The sequence below is a fragment of the Dasypus novemcinctus genome, chromosome 12 (genome assembly GCF_030445035.2).
Source record: "Dasypus novemcinctus isolate mDasNov1 chromosome 12, mDasNov1.1.hap2, whole genome shotgun sequence".
Lineage (NCBI taxonomy): Eukaryota > Metazoa > Chordata > Mammalia > Cingulata > Dasypodidae > Dasypus > Dasypus novemcinctus.
In genome coordinates this window covers 47,667,526-47,689,064 of record NC_080684.1, presented here as the reverse complement: position 1 = coordinate 47,689,064, position 21,539 = coordinate 47,667,526, and the positions used below count along the sequence as shown (strand labels likewise).

The following is a 21,539-nucleotide window of genomic DNA, read 5'->3' as shown; positions in this document are numbered from 1 at the left end:
CTCTGCAGTTTTTCTGTTCCACCTGCTAGTCTTTTGGGTATTGAAGGATAAAGTGAGGAATGGGTAAATGTTGGGTGGATCCAAGCACACTCATCCAAAAAATTCTGAGGAGCCCTGGGATGATGTTAACTCTGGATTTATGTACATCTCATCTTTGTATTGGAATGGCACCAGTATCATCTTAATCCTTCTTGATCCATCTGGATTCATCATATTTGCCACCATCATCTTTCTCTTAAATTTATGCCACCATCTCCTGTTTTTCTGCCTCTGGTCATGTCACTCTCAGATGAATTCTACATTTGGCATATCTGGCCTTTAACTATCCAGCCTCATTCTTTGCCACCCCTCCATCCCACCACAACCCCAACAGAATCTTACCTTTCCCTTCTTTGCAGATGTTGGTCCCTTGAGAATTTATCTACGGCACTCCTCTCTTCTTTGGTTGGCACCGACTTGTCTTTCAGGATTAAGCATTACCTCATTCAGAAAGACTGGTTCACAAAGAATGTTCAATGTTAGGAAATATTACTGTTGCTATTATTTTTAAAATAATAGAATTAAAAGTACATCGCCAGTGTGATTATTGAAAGAGTGGCTGAATTAGATGGGTATTTGTTGAAAGGATGGATGAATGAGACATTGCTTCAATCACTTTTAGCAACTGTCTCGGTGACAGGACTTGTTGAGGAAAATCTGAGAGATGTTTCACTTCAGATGGACGCTGGGAATGTAATCCATTTTCTCTCCCTCCTACCCGCAAGCAATGCTCTCTTTCTCAGCCTGCCCGAATTTTTAGACGCGAGACAATCGATTAGCTCAAGGTTCGCTCCGTCGGGGCAGCTCGGCTAGTTGGGGCTGGAGTGCTTCCTCCCGGAAGCGGGCTGAAGGCCGTTGTGGCCTGCGTCTTCTCCTGTTCGGCCCGCGTGACGTGGGGTTTCAGCGGCGCCATGGCCGACCCTGGCCCTCGCTACCCGTGCTCCTCGATCGAGGATGACTTCAACTATGGCAGCTGCGTGGCCTCGGCCAGCTTGCACATCCGAATGGGTACGGCACTCCCGCCTCAGTCCCCCCAGCCGCTCCCCCTCTGTAGGCTGCTCCGTCGGCCGCTGGAGGCGCTTTACCCGCCGGGTCCGCCGCCCTGGCCTCGGCGGAGCGCGACCTCCCCCGAGAGGCTCCGAGGGAAATTCCCAGGGACTCAGAGGGAGAACCTCCTTCGAGAGCTCTCCTCCACCAGGGCCTCAGGGAGAGGGAGCGGGCGCCCGTCTCTCCACAGGAAATCAGAGGGAGCTCTCTTCCCCAGAAGTTCAAAATTCGAGCTTTCACTAGAGGTCGGAAAGAGAGCCCTCTCCCCGCACCCCGGAAGGCTCAGGTTCTGGGGAGAGCGCCTTCCTCTCTCCACGAGCTCTGAGACCCTCAGCGGTCCCATACCTCTGGGATTGGTAACCTAAGCTGGAGTATACTGTTTTAACCCTTTCTTTTTCGGTGTAGAGAACAGATGGAAAACCTCTGCAGCCTTAATTTAGCATGGTTAAATAAAAAGAAACTAAGGCTTATTTTTTTTTGGTGGCAGTGACTTTATTTTATGATCATTGTGATGTGCATCTGAATGGAGTTATCTGCTTGGGTACATTTGCTTTATGGGACGGTAACCCTTTATAAGTTTCTATTTACTTGTTTGTTTTCACTGTTAGACTGTAAGCTCCACGAGGACAGAGATCTTATCTAGAGCTTGCTCACTGTTTTCTCTCTGTAGGGCCTAGAACTCAACATATGTTTGAGTATTATCTTTGAGGTAGAGGTTGGGAACCAAAGCTCCTAAGTCAATCAGAATGCCAATCTTTGCTCTGCATGATCTGCCTTTTACGTTTTTTGTGTGTAGTAAATAGTGGGCAGAAATTAATTTGAATTCTAAATGCTCAGCTTCATGTAAGTGGAATTCATTGTCCATTCTAGACCAGCCATTTGATCACAGAAGCCTCCCCAGATTTTCCATCCTATCTGAGCAGTTGGATGTTGTTTTCCAAAAGGCTTTATGAAGATAGTTTTGATGCACTAAGAATCTTGGTGCCTAACATCTATATTTCTGTACTTTAAAATAATTTTGGCAAGAGAGCGCAGCTTTTTTAGTGTTTTTAAACAATTTCTTAGACATTCTCAGATTCTGTCCAACTGAAAAATGAACTGTGACAAAATTATACAAAAGAGTAATTAAAAACTACTACTGAATGTACTCAAGAGTGGATAAGAACCTCACAGATACAAGAGAGAGAAGAATGGTCGCTGCTGGTCCTAGAAGTGATTAAAGAGAGAGAATGGGTCACTTTAGAATAGGGGCAGAAAATGGCATCCATTGCGGGAAATTAAGTTTCTATGAATGTGGTGTTGGATGTATGAGGTCAAGGTATGACAGAATAAGGAAACATATTTGAATCATTATATACATTTAACTTATTTATTGAGCACCCCTTTGTATTACATGTAAGAGCAGGTGGATAAACAAGTTTTGGAAGTCACAGTCCCTGTCCTGAAAGCATTTCATTTATGTTCGCCACTAGCCAAATTAATCTGTGTTAGTAGATTAAGTTCTAAAGTGCCAAGTAAGGGAAGTTTGGTCAAGAAGCCAGAGAACTGGAGTAATCTAGGAAGTCTTCGAGGAGAAAGCTGGGATTTGGATTATCTGCAGGGCATTGAGGGCGGGGGAGGAAGGCTCTGGTAAGGAAGGCATGGAAAGATGGCAATGATGTGTCATATGTTACAATGAGCTTAGACTTTAATGATGGTGGGGAGTAGCACAGTATAGTGGAAAGAACCCTGGATTAAAGGGCCTGAAAATTAAATTTTAGATAATAATAACAATTTAGAGACATTGGACACTGCCTTTCTGATCCATAAATTCCTTATCTGTAAGACAGGCATTATTGCTACTCTTCCAACCATTTGGGTTGTTTTAAGGGTCGGGCAAATATTTTAAGCACTGCAGCCTCTAATTTGTCCTAGAAGTACTAATCCTAGTATTTTAGTAGTAAGCTAAAAAAAATTCTATAACAACAGTATTGTCATTTTCCCTGGAGTTATAAATCCTAACGTATACACCAGTATTTTACAGAAAGCTAAGTTTCAAAACTTTCTTTGAATGAGGCTAGGACTAGAAATCAGGTTTCATAATACCTAGATGAATGCTCTTTCTACCAGTCTGCATATATAGACTGTTCTTAAAGAAAGCATTAGTCTTATTCTTGATATACTCAGTATGCGTCACATCACTATAACAATGCTGATCACAAATACCAGTTATTCAGTAAACATTTGTTAACTCATGGATATTTAAATTATGCAGGAGCATTTTACTTAGCCCTGGGAGCTGTTTGTGTTTGTATAAATAAGTGGTTCTCATGTTTCTGGCCTTTGCTAAACAAACAAAAATGTCTCTTTTTTTTTTTTTAATTTTAGCAAATTACGCTCCTTGTGCTGATTTAGATTTATAAATCTAAAAAGTCAATGCTCATTGGTGGACAACAAATCATGAAGCTGCAGAAAAATTATGTGAAAATGGATTTCTGAGCAGTCTAACTTTGAGCCCTTTTACAGTACTGATTTAACTAGTCTATTATATATGCATATATATAACATATAACAGTTTATTAAACTATATTTTAGCAATGTACATATGTATATTTTGAAATACTAAGGCATTTTATAAATTCAGGAGCAAATCTTATAATTTTTGGGCTCATATATACCTGTTCTGCAACTTGTATTTTTATTTAAAATAATTTACTTTTTAAAAATACGAGTAAATATAAGTTTGCCATATTCTTTTTCATTGCAACAGTCTTCCATAATATGTATGTAACACAATTTATTTAACCCCCCCTCTTGATGGATACTGACATTATTGCCTTTTCTTCTTTCAATATTTTTATGTTAAAAAAATTATTAAAGTATATCACTTATACATAAACATGTATAAACAGTAAGTGTATAGTAATAGTTGTGAACTTATAAAATAGCATACAACTTATTGAGATTCTAGCAATGGAAGAAACTGTATCATTGATGTGGAGACAGTGGCCACTGGAGGTTCTGAGGGCAGGGAGAGGGAAAACAGGTGAAATATGGGGGTATTTTCAGGACTTGAGAATTGTCCTGAATGACATTACAACAACAGATACAGGCCATTACATTTCTTGCCATAACCTACGAAAGTGTGCGCGAGAGAGTGTAAACTACAGTGTGTACTATAATCCATGCTAAGTGACAGTGCTCCAAAATGTTTTCATCAATTGTCATGAATATACCACACTAATGAAGGATGTTGTCACTGTGGGAAAATGTGGGAGGTGTAGGGAACAGGGCATATGGGAATCCCCTATATTTTTATGTAACATTTATGAAATCTAAATAGCTTAAAAAAATTTTTTTTAAGTATTAAAAACAAAAAGCATCATACAGGGCCTCATGCCTTACCCTACCACCATACCTTGCATTGTTTTGAAACATTTTTAACTAATGATGAAAGAACACCCTCAAAATATTGCTACTAACCACAGTATCCTATATTTGTTGCATTTTCCCCCCAACCCATCTTATAATGATGATAATGTTGTTTTTATATCATTTATACATGAACATACATAAACTGTAAGTGTATAGTAAAAGTTGTGAACTTACAAAGCAAATGTGCATAACATCATACGGGGTCCCATATATTAACCCACCACCAACATCTTGAATTATTGTGAGACATTTGTTATAAATGATGAAAGAATATCATCAAAATCTTACTACTAACTATAGTCCATATCTTACATTGTGTATTTTCCCCCAACCCACCCTATTATTATTTTTTAAAATACATTTTTATTACAGAAATTGTGAACTTAAAAACAATCATGCACATGTGCAGAATTTCCATACAATGCCCCTCAATCAATACACAAACCATGGTGGAACATTTGTTACAGATTATGAGATAATATCAGGCTATTACCACTAACCATGGTCCAAAGCTGTTCATCTTTTTATTCCTTCAAATAGTGCTTTCTGTTCCTCATAAAGATTCCATTTCTTTTTGAAATTTTCCAACTATTGCTGTAGAATAAACTTTTAAAAATGAAATTATAGGGTCAAAAGAGTATGTACATTTTAAATTTTGATTGATATCATCAACTGTCTTCCAAAGAGTTTACACCTGTTCACTCTCCAGCAAACAATGTGTAAGCGCCTTTTTCTGCACTCTAACACTGAGCGTCATCAGACTTTTTAATCTTTGTTGATCTGGTAGGTCAGGACAAACATTTTCTGTAAAGATCCAGATAGTACATATTTTTGGCTTCATGGGCCATACTGTCTCTGTTGCAACTACTCAACTCTGTCATTGTAGCACAAAAACATCTGTAGAAGAGATAGAAACATGAGTATGGCTGTGTTCCAATAAAACTTTATTTACAAAGACAGATGTTAGGCTGGATTTGGCTCTGGACCATAATTTGCTGACCCCTGTGGTAGGCAAAAAAATGTTATCTGTTTTAATTTGTGTCCTTCATTTACAAAAAGTTATTGGGCTCTGTACTATCTAATAGGATATAGGAGTGACCAGACAAACAAGGTTTTAATCCTTAAGAGTTGTCATTGGATTGGGGGGGAGGGGGGGGAAGGTATCTAGAACCTAAAGAGGTAAGCACATAAATAAAGTACAGCTGCAATAAATTTTCTGAAGAAAATAAAGTGATGTGAATAAAAAAATACTCAGGTTTGGAGTGGCAGCTTTTTTAGTTAAGTAATGGTCAAGGAAAGAATTCTTAAAGGAGGTGGCATTTGGGCAGGAAAAGAGGGAGCTAGTATCTATTGCTTTGTAACAAACGGCCCCAAACTTTAGTGGCTTTGAACAACTGTTTATCATTGTACACAGTTTCTGAGAGTTGGGAATCTGCGAGTGGTTTAGTTGGTAGTTCTGGTTCAGGGTCTTTTATAAAGGCCTGTGAGCTGTCCTTTGCCACTTTTTTCATAACTAATTTAGTTATTCGAAATGGGTGTTCAGTGTTGCTTTTGCCTGAGATTTGATTTAAGGTCCCATTTTTAAAGAGTATAGAAAAACCTGTGGTCAGAATATCTGTATAAGAGTAATTTTTATGATGCATTCACAGACTTAGCACTATTTCTTTAAAATATTTTTCTATTAGAAAAGTAATAAGTATTTATTGGTAATACCTAAAAAACACACATTGTTAAGGAATTGAGCATGAAAATCATTATTAACATTCTTTGTTTCCTGGTCTTTTATTACATAAGCACTTTTGCTCACAAATATACACTAAACTCAACTTTATTTTTTGTTTTGAACTGTAGAACAGTTCTATAAAATGGTAAGAATTAACACTAACTTAATAAAAACAGATATATATGTCATATGGAATGGGCTTGAGTTACATGAGGTACATAATGGAGTATCAAATGTAAAGAATATATTGATTGTTTTTGCAGTCCAGAAAAATCCCTTGGGAAAATAATGGTTTGACCTTTGGCTTAATAATTAAATTTGCAGAAAGACAGCCCAAATAACATCACTAATGGCAGTCAAATATTTTTATCTCTGTTATTATGAAAAAGGTAGAAATGAACCCCCAAAGCTTATAAACATCAGGACTTTATAAGAAAGTAAGCTGTAGACCTTTCATGAGAATTAGCACTATCTTAATTTTGTTCAAAATATATACTTAATACCTTGCCAAAATACAACTGATAATCCATGTCACTGTGAATCATTGATTAAATTATATATTTAGTAAAATGTGTTTAAGACATTAGGAAAAACTATAAACTTTGGAAAGGGTGCTAGAGGGAAAATTTGATTAAGATGTAATGTTTGGCTATTTCAAGGATTAAATCTTTAGTATTCATGAAAATTCCCTTATTTTTATAAACTTTTATTTTATTACTTGATATTTTGCTGACGTTTTCAAAGCAACTCACCTTTCATTGGGAAACCAGGTCTTTAGTACAGATGAAAGACAACATGACATCTTTGATTGGGTAAAAAACATTCAACAGGATTTTATTGCCTGTCTAAGCACAGTGCTAAGTAGTTTTTATGGTTTCATTATTCTGCTTCAGAATAATGCTTTTTCTCTTCCCTGGCAAAATTTGCCATTCAATCAATATAAATTTATTTAAAAATAAAATTTAATGAGTATTCTATGTCATCTACTGTACAGGTGCTATGGGCATGGTTGTGAATAAGACATGTTCCCAATTATTACGGAATTTTTAGTCTTCATAATCTAATGGTGGTTGTTAAGGAGAAGTAGATTTATCAATTTTAAAATAAAGTGGTTAAAGTTTAGGGTCCTATGAGAACATGAAGAAAGAATATTTAGGCAGAGAGCTGAGAAAGGCTGGATCTCGAAAGATGATTAGCAGTCAGCTAGAGGTGGGGTGAGGAGAGGGTTGCTGACTATATATACATAGGGAAGAGGTGGGAACTGTTCTTAATGTTTTGTGAAGCTGGGTGGTGAGTTCATGGGTTTTTTTTTTCTGTATGTATACCATCTATATCAGAAGACTTCCATAATAAGTATTTTTTAATCATCAGAACTTGGAGTTGATTTATGGATGTTGATAATAAAATATTCTGAAAGATAGGAATTTCCTATTATAAAAAGCTAGAGGTGGAGATGCTATAAAAGAAATTAAAAATGATGAGTGAAGATAAGTTTATATATTTGCCTTTTAAGGATACGTTTCCTTTTGGGAAAACTTTTTTACTGCTATGGAAATTTAAGATTTTAAAAAAAATTGTATCTACCCATAGGCCTTCTATTCTTGCTTTTCAGTTTCAAGATGGAATCTTTAAAAATATTCTGTTTTTAACCTTTTGTTATTTATGCTGCTGTGTACAAATAGGCATTTACTACTTTAGTTTTATCTTGATGAAAAATATACATTCTGGCCCATTAAATTTAATGTTATATATTTTTTACCTCATACTTTTTAGAGGTTTAAATATGACGTTTTTTTTTATCACTTTGGAAACTTTCTTTTTTTTTAGTTTTAATTACAGATTATATTATGTGGATTAAGGCAAAATTGTATGTAAAAAATTAATTTTTTTTGAGGAAATTCGATCTTGCTGTTCTATGCGTTTAAGAATATAGTAGTATAATTTTTTTCTCTTTCAGCCTTTCTAAGAAAAGTCTACAGCATCTTTTCTCTGCAAGTTCTCTTAACTACAATGACATCTACAGTTTTTTTATACTTTGAGTCTATACGGACATTTGTACATGAAAGGTAAGGTAATGAGATAATTCTAAATTGTTTTCTGACTACATTTGATTAAGAGGGCATATTTTAAACAAAGTTCATTATTTCTTTTCTATTAACTTTTAACATAGAACGTAAGAAGAATTCTTTAAGTTTTGTAAGATTTGCTTTCAAGTTTTTGATATGGAAAATGTCCTGCAACATGGTATATACATCAACTTTTTTAGCTTAAGATTTTTCTTAGGGTTAAACCCTCGTCTCCTGGGATAGTATTAAGAATTTTTATTACATGCAAATTTACCTTTTTAAGTCTTAATTGTTTGGTTTTATTAGACTATATACCCTATTGTCTCATTCATCTTCATATCCTGGCTAAGACAGTGCTGGAAAATAAAGATACTCAGTAAATGTATATTTAATTTATTTTAATTTGGTCCATGGCAAGGATAATTTCATTGAAGTTTTTAGAAGAGTTCCATTTTACTCATCCCTATTTGTTTAAGACCTGAGCCCCAAACTAATCATTCTGTGGCTAAAAGCAACATAGGTTTTCTGAATTAAAGAAAAGGAAAATTTAAAAATATTTTTTTAAAAATGGAGATTGTCTATCCTCCCTTTCCCGGAAAAGGGGAGTCTTAAACTATTAGTTTGCTATTTCAAGTAAAGTTCTTTAATTTAAATTGCAGCTATTTGGAAAATACCTTTAAAAAGTAGTATGGTATAAAATTTATTAGTTAATAATTTTTGTTTATTGTGTTTTACTTACAATACAGACTTAATTATAAGAAGTATAATTGCCAAAAAAGTCAAATATGGTAGGAGTTCATGAAGTGAAAATGAAACGTTTCTCCTGTGGACTCTTCTTTATCCTGAACTCCACTTCCCACTCCACCCTCTCAAATTTCCCAGTTGTAAAAATAATTTCTTTTGACATCTTGGTGTGGATCCTTAAATATGTTTTCTCAGTACTTTCATAAACTCATAAAATAGCCAGCCACATTTTGTTAAATTGGATACTATTTATGCTAATTTTAAACTTGAAAATGGTTTTAACATTATGTCTTGCAGTCCGGCCTTAATTTTGGTGTTTGCCCTTGGATCTTTGGGTTTGATTTTAGCATTGACTTTTAATAGACATAAGCATCCTCTTAACCTGTACCTGCTTTTTGGATTTGTGAGTACTTTTACAATGTCTATTCTTTTAACATTTTTCCCTGAGCTTTAAATTTATTTATTTAATTGAACCCATATTGATATCTAACAATAGCAGAACAAAATTAATGTTAGTTTTTTGGTTTGTTTTGATTAGGATATTTTAGGAAATTACTTGTAATTTTGTGGTCTTTCAGTACTTGTAAGGGTTTGTCAGTTTCAGAGGTTTTTCTGTCAATATTAGGATGTAGGGAAAAAAGTCCTGAATTGGAATCAGGTTACCTGGCTTTGGTACTATCGAGTTATGTGACATTTGACAAAGCATTTAGCCTTTCTTTACCTTTTTCTCATATGTAAAATGAAAATGTTATGGTAGATAATCCATGTGATATTACCTCTAATAGTCTGTGATTTTTTTTGGAAAAAATTACACTGGAGCTTTAATTTCATAGAACTTAAATAGAAATTTTATGATTAACTCCTTAGTATTATTTTTATCTTATTACTCTGCTGTTTCAAAGGACCATTTCGATGAAATGATATGCTTTACTTATTTAAAGATCATAGTTGGGAAGAACCTAACTAAATCATGTTTGCTGAGTTATTTGTTAGAAATAAAACTCAAGCTACCACCTATAATGACCACAATAAGTTGGTAAGGCTCAAGATATATATTAAATTATGTTCTCTCTTCTCATGTCTTAGATGTCTTTGAGTTTTGACTTAAAAATTTACTTCACAACAATCCAGAATAATAGTAAGAGTATTTGTAGCCAAATAAGAATGAAATACTATTTAACAAATTAAAATGTTTTTAAGTTTAGATAACAAGTTTGTGTTAATATGATGAAAGAAAACCTCATGTCTTTGGAAGTTACAATTACAGGAAAGGTTTTTAGTTGAAAACTTAAGCTCTTTTGCTTGCAGGGTATCCTAATTCAAATTTTCTCTAGTAAGAGGGAATTTAAAGGATGTAAGAGCTTACGAGCTCACCACCCCTGAATGAATCAGGCCTCAAGAATAGGAACTGGAGGAAGGTTCTAAAAATGACACTATTGTAGGATATTCAGTGGCAGGAGTATGTGGCCCCCTTATCTCCCTTCCTCCTTCTTTTCTCTACTCTACAGTTTTCCTTTGTATGTAGTTTCCTCCCCTTCCTATCTATAGTTTTTATGTGACCCATTGTGGCTTCTATCTCCTTCATTAAGTTTTAGCTTCAGCTGCTACTGCCATTTCTTCATTCTCTTAGTTTCTGTCTTTATTGAGGATGAGTTTGATTGGCACATCTTATTACTGGCACAGGTTGCACTGTAGATTGTTAGCCATTATATGAGTTGGCAGTCCTTGGGTTGTCTGACTAGGTCAAGATGCCACTGACCTAGTCAGCTGTGGTTCAGGAGAGGGAGGAGATACAGAAAGAAACAGGGTCACAGAGTGTCTTTTCAGGATTGTGATACATATAGCCTCCTTTCAGAAACACTATGATTGATTGCTTTGTGGAAAGAGAGGGTATGGGCCAACTTTTACCCAGCAGGGAGAGGACCCACCAGAAAAGTATCAGCCTAATGTTGTGGGTAGGATGGTCATTTATTGCATAACAGTTGATCATTTCCATACTGAAAAATGGTTTAACAGATAATGAAGCATATAAAATACATTTCTTCTTATTACTCAGAGAGCTTTGATGCTAGTTTGTTTATTCTGTGCCACCAAAATAAGAAAGGAGATAGGTCATACCCTGCCCTAGGAGGCATGTATATTCATATATTTTGAAAGGTCATAATTTTGGGGTGGTGTCATCATGTTTTCCTGGTCTTCTATCTTTAGACCTGTTTGTACTGTCCTGTTTCTTTCAAATACTTGAGCATGGGGTCTGATTTCTTGCCTAAAAGCATGTCACAGATATCAGGAATGTAGTATAATGACTACCCAGAAAAAACTCCCATTATCTTTTACTATCACTTCCCTGGAACTACTGACATTATAAGTCTGAATGACTATTGTGTTCAGTGATGTAATCGGGGACCCAGGCTCCTACTTTTGTGCAAGCATTTGCTAGAGTGTTGTATGGTATAAATGAGCTTATCACTATATCCAAATTCAGTCCAGTTACACATGCAGGAAAAAAAGGAGGGGAAGGGGAGAGCAAGACTTTTAGTTTTTAGAGCATCATCTAGAAGTTGTACACTTCTCTATTCACATTCCATTGGCTAGAATATAGTCACCTGGCCAGACGTAGCTGCTGAAAAATGTAATGTATAATCTGAACAACCATATGTCCAGCTGAAAACTTACTAGGGTGGAAGGGGAGAATGAATACTGAGAGACAGTTTCAAGACTCTGCCACACCAAAATACTACCGATTTTATTCTTCCTATATTTGCTTGTGTGGGCATTAACATTTTTACAAATATACAAATAATTTGCCATTTCACTTTTATTTGCATTACAATGATTGAGAAAAATAGAATTTATTATATCATTTTGTAATATTCTTGTTACAGACATGAAAACATCTAATTAGGGCAAGAGTAATGGAATCACAATTAGAATGCAAATGTTTTCATTTAATATATTGAGGCCTTATTTTCATTTTAAATAGGGCATAATATCTGTCTCACATGCTTCACATGACTGCTCTGAGGCTAAAATGAGATCATGCATATTGAACTCTTAGAAATTAGAAAATATAAATTAGATGGTATACATTTTTACATGCATTTATGTAATTTCAGTTTCTTTTTCTTAGACGTTGTTGGAAGCTCTGACTGTTGCAGTTGTTGGTAAGCCATAACTGTGCTACTATATGTTAGAGTACCTTTTTAATGTGGATAAATCTTTTGGGTAAAAAGGTGTTATTTGGAGCCTATGTTTAATATCATGGATTGCCATGTTTCAAAAATACGGCATAGGATAAAGAATTCCTAAAATGTAAGCAAAAGTCAAATGTTTTACTTTACATAGTTCAATTTAGCTTAGAGGCAGTAGAAAAGAATAAAGAAACAAAAAGAATAGAGAATATTTCCTTTACATTTACCCGTTTATAAAAATAAGACAAACATAGCTAATCATTTACCTAGTTTAAAGGTAGGGGAACTGATAACATTGTTTTTAATCATGTGCTTTGATCTCATAAACTTAGACCCTTGAAAAATTGCTTGCATTGAACTGTATTTTAATGCTCTAGCTTCATATTCTATCAAATGAATAGAAGTGGTAATTTCTATTATTGGTATTAAACATCTGTTTGAAGGCAAGTGACTGTTACAGTCACTTACTGTGTCCTCTGTGATACCTCAATTAGCAAATTTGTGCTATTAGCAATAAAAGTTCTGTTGTCTCAATGAAATGGCTAATCTTAGCTGCTGAAAAGGTAAAACTTAACTGTTACTCCTAATCAAAGTTAACCTTTATTCCTCATCACAGTATATTATGGTTAATGTATTTATTTCCTCCTTTCTTGTCATTACTGTTTTTGCCTTTCACTTTTACTGAATATATATTTTGGGGAGTCAGAATATAAATATACAGTAATAAACACTAAAACAAATAGGATTGGAATTTTTCAACATAGAAAAGAAGTATTATTAATGTTTATTATTTAATGTTACTTACTTAGATCTGTCCTTCTCCGTCCCCACCATGTGAAAGGGATGTAGATTTATTTGAGTTATTGGAATGGGGGTAGGAATGCATAGATGTGTAATTTGAGAACATCATTTTTCTTATTAATTGTAACAGTTTTTTCCCACCTATCTTATACTGAAATTACAGATTAATAACAAAATTGACTTCATGTTTTGTTTTTTTTTTATTCAATCCGGTAATGGCATTAATAGAGAAATTCCAGTAATGTAGCATTTAGGAATAGAAATAACCTGAATAGTTAATCCCTCAATAATTAAAATTTACCTAATTATTTTGGGTTCAAAACACTTGACCTCCTTCAAAAAGGTTATAATAAAGCTTTCTATTAAAATGTTAAGCAGCCTTATTATAATAGACATAGTCAATCTGGATGGTCATTTTCAAACCCCAGGAGGGAATTTGGTACATATGCAGTAAATCACACAATAATGCAGTCCAAGATAATGTAGATTTTGGATATAAAGCAATTAGTGGATGGTTTCTGTCCTCTGCAGGGTAGGAGAATTTCAGGGAGCCCCAGGCAGCTCCAGTATATTTTTTGCCCAGTTTTCTTGAATCAGGCTGATGGACTAGGTGCCAGCTAGCCAGATGATTGCTGAAATCATTTCCAGTACTTCTCAGCCAGCCACAGGGACCTGGATCATCTCTACTAATATTTAAGCCCTAATGGAGAATCACCACAGGTGGTTATAAGCTGCAGGTGGGACAGAGTTGGGTGAGACTCATTCCTCTATGTTCCTGAAATTCCTAACTGGTTAGCTGTGCAGTATTTCACCAGTCATTTCATTAACTTCACAATAATGTGATCCCTTATTTTGTATGATTGCATTTTTTTGGAACCTCTCTATTGCATTATGGGTGTAGTTTTACTATACCAGTAATCAAAGCTGGATAAAGAATTTTCATAATTGTTTTTATGATGAGTAGTTACAGAAGGAGAAAATAAAGCATTTCTCTTAAACGCCAGGAAAAGCTGTTTTATATTGAATATTTTTATATGGGTTTTTAATTGGTATTTAATTTTACAGTTACGTTCTATGATGTATATATTATTCTGCAAGCTTTTATACTGACTACTGCAGTATTTCTTGGTTTGACTGCATATACTCTACAATCTAAGAGAGATTTCAGCAAATTTGGAGCAGGGTAAGTTACATATTCTTGGCTACAATAAATGGATGTCTTTAGTAGTTTTGAGAGAAGTACTCTTAGCTTTGGATTCTGCCTTTTAATGGAAGTAATGGGAGATCATTTCTTTGAGTACCGGGGCAAGGCCTCTGAGGAGATGGCAAGCGGCTTTGAGTTATTGCTTCCCTCTATAGTGAAAGGGATGTGAATTTCCAAACAATCAGCTTTCCTGGAGAGACTAGGCTTGTATGCTTTTTATGAGCAGCATAGAATTTACCTAAATATTTAGGCCTTTGTCTTAGCATAAATGTTATCCAGATCATCCATATCTTTGTGGCATAAAAAAACCAAAACAAGTTGCCTTCACCTGCTAAGAATGCACACGCTCTTTTCTAGGCTCACAGTGGCTTTCTATTGGCACAAAGTCACCCATCCATTTTTGGTCTTTTTCCTGTTACAACACTAAACATTTACAAAATTCTACTCTTGCAAAACTTTTTCTTTCCTCGCCCTATTTTCTTGTAATCCAGGTTAACAGAAGTCTTTATTGGGGTATAGTATAGTTGGTCAGCAGCACTGACAATTTTGCAAACTGCTTAAATAGTTTTACTAGGTAGAGTTTGATTTAGGGAGTGGCAACATGTTTTCTTTTCTTTGGTTTTCCTTTGGGGATGTTTCATGTTTTTGTTTGGTATAAATGATGAAAGGTTTGCAATCTGCTTCCTCTTTCAATCCATCAAATCACCAACAGCTCTCCTCCTTCCTATCCATTCCAGTATACTCTCTAGAACTTCTTTATATATCAGCCTCTTCATAAATATTCTTTCTTCTTCCTTATCTCAGTTGAAACTTGATTTCTTCTTGAGAATCCTGTTCTCTAGCTGCTCATTCTCCTGTACCTTATGTAGCTTAGGATGGCTGGTTAATGCTGAGAACTGCTTCAGTCCCTTAGGGCTGCTTCCTTTATTCCTTCAGCATGGTGGAAATTCAATGCTTTAAGGCTTATCCTCTGCCTATACAATGATATCCTTCTCAGCATTCTCACTGATGTCTTTTTTAGTCAGCCTCCCTCATTGTTTAAAGATTTAAGCACCAAACCATGTGTTAAACCCATCTAGCATCTTTGCTTCTCAGTATTTCTGGACCTCTTCTCCTTCAGCAACTTTAATCTCCTGCTGTACCCACACTGTGGACCTTGCCATTTCCAGGGATTGCTTCATTGTTAAAATCTTAAATGCAAATGTCCCTCCTTCATCCTTCAACCTTCTGTGTTCCAGATTTCTTGTGGCTTACCTAACATTAAGGTTGTAGGCTTTGAGCAAAAGTAGCTGCAGTAGCATGATTACTTCTTTAGGGTTCCTGCTTTAACCTATATTTTGGCCTCATAATTCTTTTATCTTGTCAGTTATTTGGTGCTTTCAAGAACATATTCTTTAATTTATTTAAATTAATTTTATTTATTTATTTATTTTAGGAGGTAGTGGGGATTGAACTCAGGACCATACATGGAAGCAGGTGCTCAACCACTGAGCTATAGCCACTCCTGTTTAATTTTTAATTATAATTTTTAGTAGTTTTGTGGGGAAGGAATGTTAATTGGTCTGAATAACCTGATTTGCTGTTTTTCCATTTCCAGATTTGTTTCTATTTAATAAATTTTACTCTTTTTCATGCCTTTATTATTTCTGATTGGATACCAGCATTGCAAATTTTACATTGCTGGGTGTTGGATTTTTTTTTGTTTTTGGATTCCTTTAAATATTTTTGGCTTTGCTCTAGGATGCACTGATGTTCCTTGGAAACAGTCTGATTCTTTTCGGGCAGGCTTTAAAGCTCTGTTAGACAGGTCCAAAACAGCTTTTAGTTTAGGGCTAATTAGGCCCCAACTGAGACAATAACCTTTAGAGAGGTATTCCATGCCTCATATGTTAGGATGTCTTTCCACTCTGGCTTGTTTGAGTAGGAGCTATTCCCAGCCCTGTGTGAACTCTGAGGATTGTTCTGTCTGCTCCTTTTTGGTGGTTCTTTCCCCACTTTGACCATTTCCTACCATATATGCATTCATCAGTGCTCAGCTGAAGACTCAAGTGGAACCCCTCTGCATGTCACCAGGGCATTTTCTTTCTGTATAGCTCTCTTCTCTCTGATATTCTGCCTGGCAAATTCTATCCATCTTGACTTTCTGATCTTTGATTTATCTCCACAACTCAGGGACACTACTAAACTTTATTTGGGTTCTCGTCCTAGACTGTGGCCTGGAAACTCTCTTTAGTCAGTAAGTTGAGGCAATTGTAGAGCTCACCTACTCCTTATATCAGGAATCACTGTCCTATGCTGCTTGCTGTCCAGTGGATGAAAAACTGTTATTTTGTGTATTTTGTCTAGATTTTAGTTGAGGAGGGAGGGTAAATTTGGTCCCGTTACTTCTTGTGGCCTGAAGCAGCAAGTAAGTGTATTTGGGCTTCCAAGTTCCATATATTATGTCCTTTGTCATATAATTATACTTTATAATTACAGCAGTGGCAAATTTATGGGCATAATTTTATTCATAATACCTATGAATAAAAAATACATGAGGAACTAATGGATGTACGTGTTCTTAGAATAACTTGCTATTACTGTTATTTGGTTTTAAAATGCAGTTGTTTCATTTGTTCATGTATATATTTTTCTAGAAGTTTTTAATGAATCTCCGAATTAAGATACTTCAGTGATATTCGTTTATATAAATATTTTCTTTGTATTCTAATTGAAAACCTAAGAATGATACTCTTAACTGGTTTTGTGCACCATAAAAACAAAAGTTGAGTAGACAGCTGTTCTTTCAATTCCAAAAAATTTATCCAAAATGCATATTATGTAGCCTTCATTGTATGCTTATTCTTATATTTTTAAAAATTAATCTTTGGCAAAAATTTGGATATATTTCTTTTTATTTAGATATTTGTTTCCTCAGAAAATTTTGAGTGGGCTTACAAAGTTTTTGTAAGGAACAATATTCTAAATTATTAATATTATGTTTTTATATAGACTGTTTGCTGTTTTGTGGATTTTGTGCTTATCAGGATTCTTAAAGGTAAGTTGTTTTAGAATGGTAACTTGAAAGATAGTTCTGGCCATGTCAATATAAATAATCTCTAAAAACTGGAAGAGGTACTGTCATGATAGGACATTTATATATAGAATAAGTCCAAATATCTTTAAAAAATAAAGAGAGCACAGATGTGGCTCAAGAAGTTGAGTGCTGATTTCAACATGGGAGGTCCCAGGTTTGGTTCCTGGTACCTCCTAAAAACAAACAAAGAGCAAGCAAACCAACCAACTCAGGGGAGCCGATGTGGCTCAGTGGTTGAGCATCACCTTGCCACATACGAGGTCCTGGATTCAATCCCCACCCCCCAGGACCTAAAAAAAAATCAAGGAATAATATCAATCAAAATTATTCATTGAAAGAAAGACGAATGAGCAAATAAGTTAAATACATAGAAGAATACCCTCACTTATAACTCCAACCTCCATTTGGCACATTTAATTTTGAAAAAATATATTTTTTGGGATGCTACAGCTAAAAGTCAAGCGGGTAGTCTAATGGAAAAGAAGCTATCCATTCATTCATCCATCTTTCTTTCCTCCAAATTTGCCTTTTTCTGCTTTTAATGTTTGTATTCAAAATTGCACACCACCATTAAATATGTATGTAGCACATCATTGTGGCAGGTAACTTAAGTACTCTTAATAGTATTTTAAAAAATGTATTCACCAAATGCAATGAAAGTGCCACATTGATGAAAGAGTTGTTGATGTGGGAGGAGTGGGGGATGTGGGAGGAGTGGCAGGTATGGGGAGTAGGGTATATGGGAACCTCTTAGATTTTTTAATGTAATATTTTGTGTGATCTATGTATCTTTAAAAAAGAGACAATAGAAAAAATTTGCTAAATAAAAAAAAAGAATGTACCAGAATCAGTAGAAATTGTTACTGTATATACAAGATAACAGATCTTACAGTGATGAAAGCCACAAAGAATACATTTTTTTCAAATAAAAAGAAAGTTTAAAAACTTACTTCTTTAATCTCTTGCCCATAGTTATTTTTCTATAGTGAGACAGTAGAATTGGTCTTGGCTGCCGTGGGAGCCCTTCTTTTCTGCGGATTCATCATCTATGACACTCACTCACTGATGCATAGGTTATCACCTGAAGAGTATATATTGGCTGCCATCAGCCTCTACTTGGATATCATCAATCTGTTCCTGTATCTGTTGCGTTTACTGGAAGCAGTTAATAAAAAGTGATTGAAAGCAGTGTATAGAAACTCTTTTAAGAAATAAAATTGGAGATATAATTAAATATCAAAATATTTTATGATCTTTGTATTCTATGTACTTCTGAACTTAATATCTTACTATTTGCCATGCTGTTGTATTTCTAAATCTTGATTTAGAATCTCAAGATTTAAGTGTTTAATTAATATTAGGTGCCATTATTAATACTATTATTTACAATCCAAAGGCAGAATGGACTAAATTCTAAATGGACTAATTTAAAAACACTAAATAAGAAGCAGTTTGATATTTCAAAAATGTAAAACTATGTCATTTTTTTCACAAAGTTATCTTTTGATTTGGAAAATATAGTTATTTTTCATTAAAATAATGTTAACATAATTTATCATTTTTTAATGATGTAACTGAATTTTCAGAAAATCCTGTTTTAATTCTAACATGAATAAACAAAAAGAAATTTTTTAAAATAATAATTTCTAGCATGATAAATATTTTTTAAGAGTATTAAGCAAATTTAAGACCAAGACATTAGAAAACCATCGGTATAAAGTATTATATTTTATAAATGAACAATAGTTATATATTGTTCTGTCGATGAATTTTATATGGTTTCTCCTTCTTTACTGTCATGGTCAATGCTGCTGTGTACACAACCCTGGGTGTTTCTAACTGTGCATTGGTGAAGAATTTGCTTGGGCTAGGCAATATACCTAAAAGTGGAATTGCTTAATAAAAGGGCATGTGCAATCTCAGTTTTTTCATATCAAACTTGATAATGTGCAGACTCCAAAAATATGAAGAAAGTGGAAGAAAAAAAAGGAAGAAAGTAGAACTAGCAGGACTTGGACAGTCACAGGCAACTTGATGTGCAAGGGATTAAAGGAAGAACAACCAAAGAGACAGAAGGAAAATGAGGGAAGAGCAGTATTTGAGAACTTATGTATGTATTAAATGTAATTTGGAGAAAGTGGTACGGTGGATCCTGTACCTGCCTTCGTTTTTGTTATTGTTTTTTTGTATTTTTTTTTTCGTTTCTTCTTCGTAGACCTCAGACCTGGCTTCAACCCCCTTCATGCAGTTCTTGAGATGAGTGGTGTCAGCAGCCAGAAGTACATGCCTTTTTGGAACAACTGGGAACTTAAGATCCTTTTTGCTTGTTCCTTACACCTTTGTAGAGCCTTGTTGAAGCCTCCATCATCTAGGGTCTGGGCAATGTGGGCTACCATCTGAATCCCGGAAGTCTTCCTGGTCCTTATTAGTGATGATGCAGATCAGGTGCTCTGTGGAAGAGGCCTGACTCCAGGAACCCCATTGGCTGATGTTAGTGGACATCATGCTTTTGAGATGGGGAGCCAGTCTTTGTCCTGTCAGATATGTTCTGTAGTCTCCTTCTAGTTCTACAAGAAGACAAAACAATTTTACTTTGACTCTTAAGCCTTGTTTTTCCATCAGGGGTTAAAGTTTCCTGATGACAGCAGTCTGGTTTCTTTCATCTTTGAAAATCTTGCATAGTACCTATCAGAGTGAATGAGGAAATGAATTAAGGATTTTAAATGAATTAAGGATTTTAAATACACTATGGCCATTTAACTATTCTGTTAGAACTGCTTTTATACAAACTGGTGAAAAAAGTAGTGCAGTCTATAATTAAGCTTTTTAAAGCATTAGCAACGCTAAATTATGGCATATATTTAACACTATGACATTTTCAGAACAGGTAGGTTATTTTTCTGGTGCCAACTGTATTCAAAAGTCTTGGCCTAGTATGTTAAGCAAGATGTACTCATTTGGACTCTCCAAAAGTGAGCTTTCTCTAAAATACAGTATGCAAATATGTTTGGAAGAGGTGGCAAAGTTCTAATCAGACTTAGATATATGGTTAACACAGAAAATATGAAATAGAAAATAGAAATTCAACTTCCTCTATAAAAATTTATTCTATTTAAAGAAGCCATAATTTCCCTAGGCATACTTTTTTTCCTACCACATTATGAATTTTTTTAGCCTATGTTTAAAAAAACAACAAAACAAACTTGGCCATATTCTGAATCAGTAGTGTCTGTAATATGCATAGTTTCTTAAAGTATGCAAATTGAAAAATAAATGTGCTGACACATTGTCTTAGCAAGAACTCTCCTTTACTAGCAACCAGACAGGAATTTACGAGGCTATTTTTAGACAATTCATTTCCTGTTTTTTTTTTTGGTACATGTTTAATTCTCTAGAAAATACTGCTTAAAAATGTTTTGACAATGTATTTAAACACGTACTGTATTTGAATATGTTTGAAACCATAATGTAAAAATGATAGCGTTACCATTTCTTAAGCTCTTATCACCTACGTAGGTTCTGAGATGTTACCCACTTCACTCACAAGTAAGTGTTGGAACAAAGAACACAACACAGACCTGTCCAGTTCCAGAGCTTAAGAGTATACAATGAAAAAGTGGTGTTTGTGACCAATGTAACATCACTTCAGCTAACTTTCTAGCCTTAGCACTGTGTCTGGTAGACATTAATGGACAGCCAGGTAAACGTTGATTGAACTGAATTATGAATTATTTTGATCATTTTACCTTTGAACTCTTATTAGGGATGAGAAAGGTTTGTTTTTGGTAATTCATCGAGATATAACACATACAATAAACCACATATTTAAACGTGTACAATTTAGTAAGTTTTAACGTGTACACCCATGAGACCATTATCCAGGAAGAGGAAAATATAAGGGCCGCAAATAAATACCCAGTCCAACTCTGGAAGAGCAGGTGATCTTGGATGATTTGGTCTAAGTAAATACAGGAACCTCACGTGAACGGTGATGCCGGACGTGAGATTTAAAAGGTCGGCTCCGAGCTCCCTATTTGACTCGACCGCTTGGCTCGGTTCACTCATTAGGTTTAAGTCTCAGAGCAGTACTGCCCTCGTTCGGGAAGTAAACCTCAAATAGGATTCTCTTCCGCATTTTCCAAGTCCAACCTTTTACCCGTCTGAGAAAAGCCAAGCTCCCAATATCGCATAATAAAAGCACGAAACAGGTCCGCCCGCGCCTCCCTCCCGGAGA

At 35.0% G+C, this 21,539-nt stretch overlaps 2 protein-coding genes and 1 long non-coding RNA gene across 3 annotated transcripts in view; 1 reads left to right on the top strand and 2 right to left on the bottom strand.

The window, feature by feature from the left end:
* IRAK3 (interleukin 1 receptor associated kinase 3) overlaps positions 1-1,041 on the bottom strand; it is a 74,906-nt gene extending 73,865 nt beyond the window's left edge. The window contains exon 1 of the mRNA XM_058308371.2: positions 382-1,041. The gene's annotated coding sequence lies outside the window, so the exon portion shown is untranslated. The remainder of the gene's footprint in view (positions 1-381) is intronic.
* Positions 915-18,547, top strand: TMBIM4 (transmembrane BAX inhibitor motif containing 4). Its single transcript, XM_058308372.2, has 7 exons — positions 915-1,047; positions 8,181-8,289; positions 9,331-9,436; positions 12,164-12,197; positions 14,091-14,208; positions 17,221-17,266; positions 18,278-18,547. Exons 1-7 carry the CDS (start codon positions 951-953, stop codon positions 18,482-18,484), a joined length of 717 nt encoding a protein of 238 aa, XP_058164355.1. The 5' UTR covers positions 915-950; the 3' UTR covers positions 18,485-18,547.
* LOC131280611 (uncharacterized) lies at positions 17,106-21,493 on the bottom strand. Its single transcript, XR_009188273.2, has 2 exons — positions 21,221-21,493; positions 17,106-19,990 (listed from the first exon to the last, which is right to left on the bottom strand). It is a non-coding gene; the product is annotated as an uncharacterized lncRNA (long non-coding RNA).
* Positions 21,494-21,539: the final 46 nt, after the last annotated feature.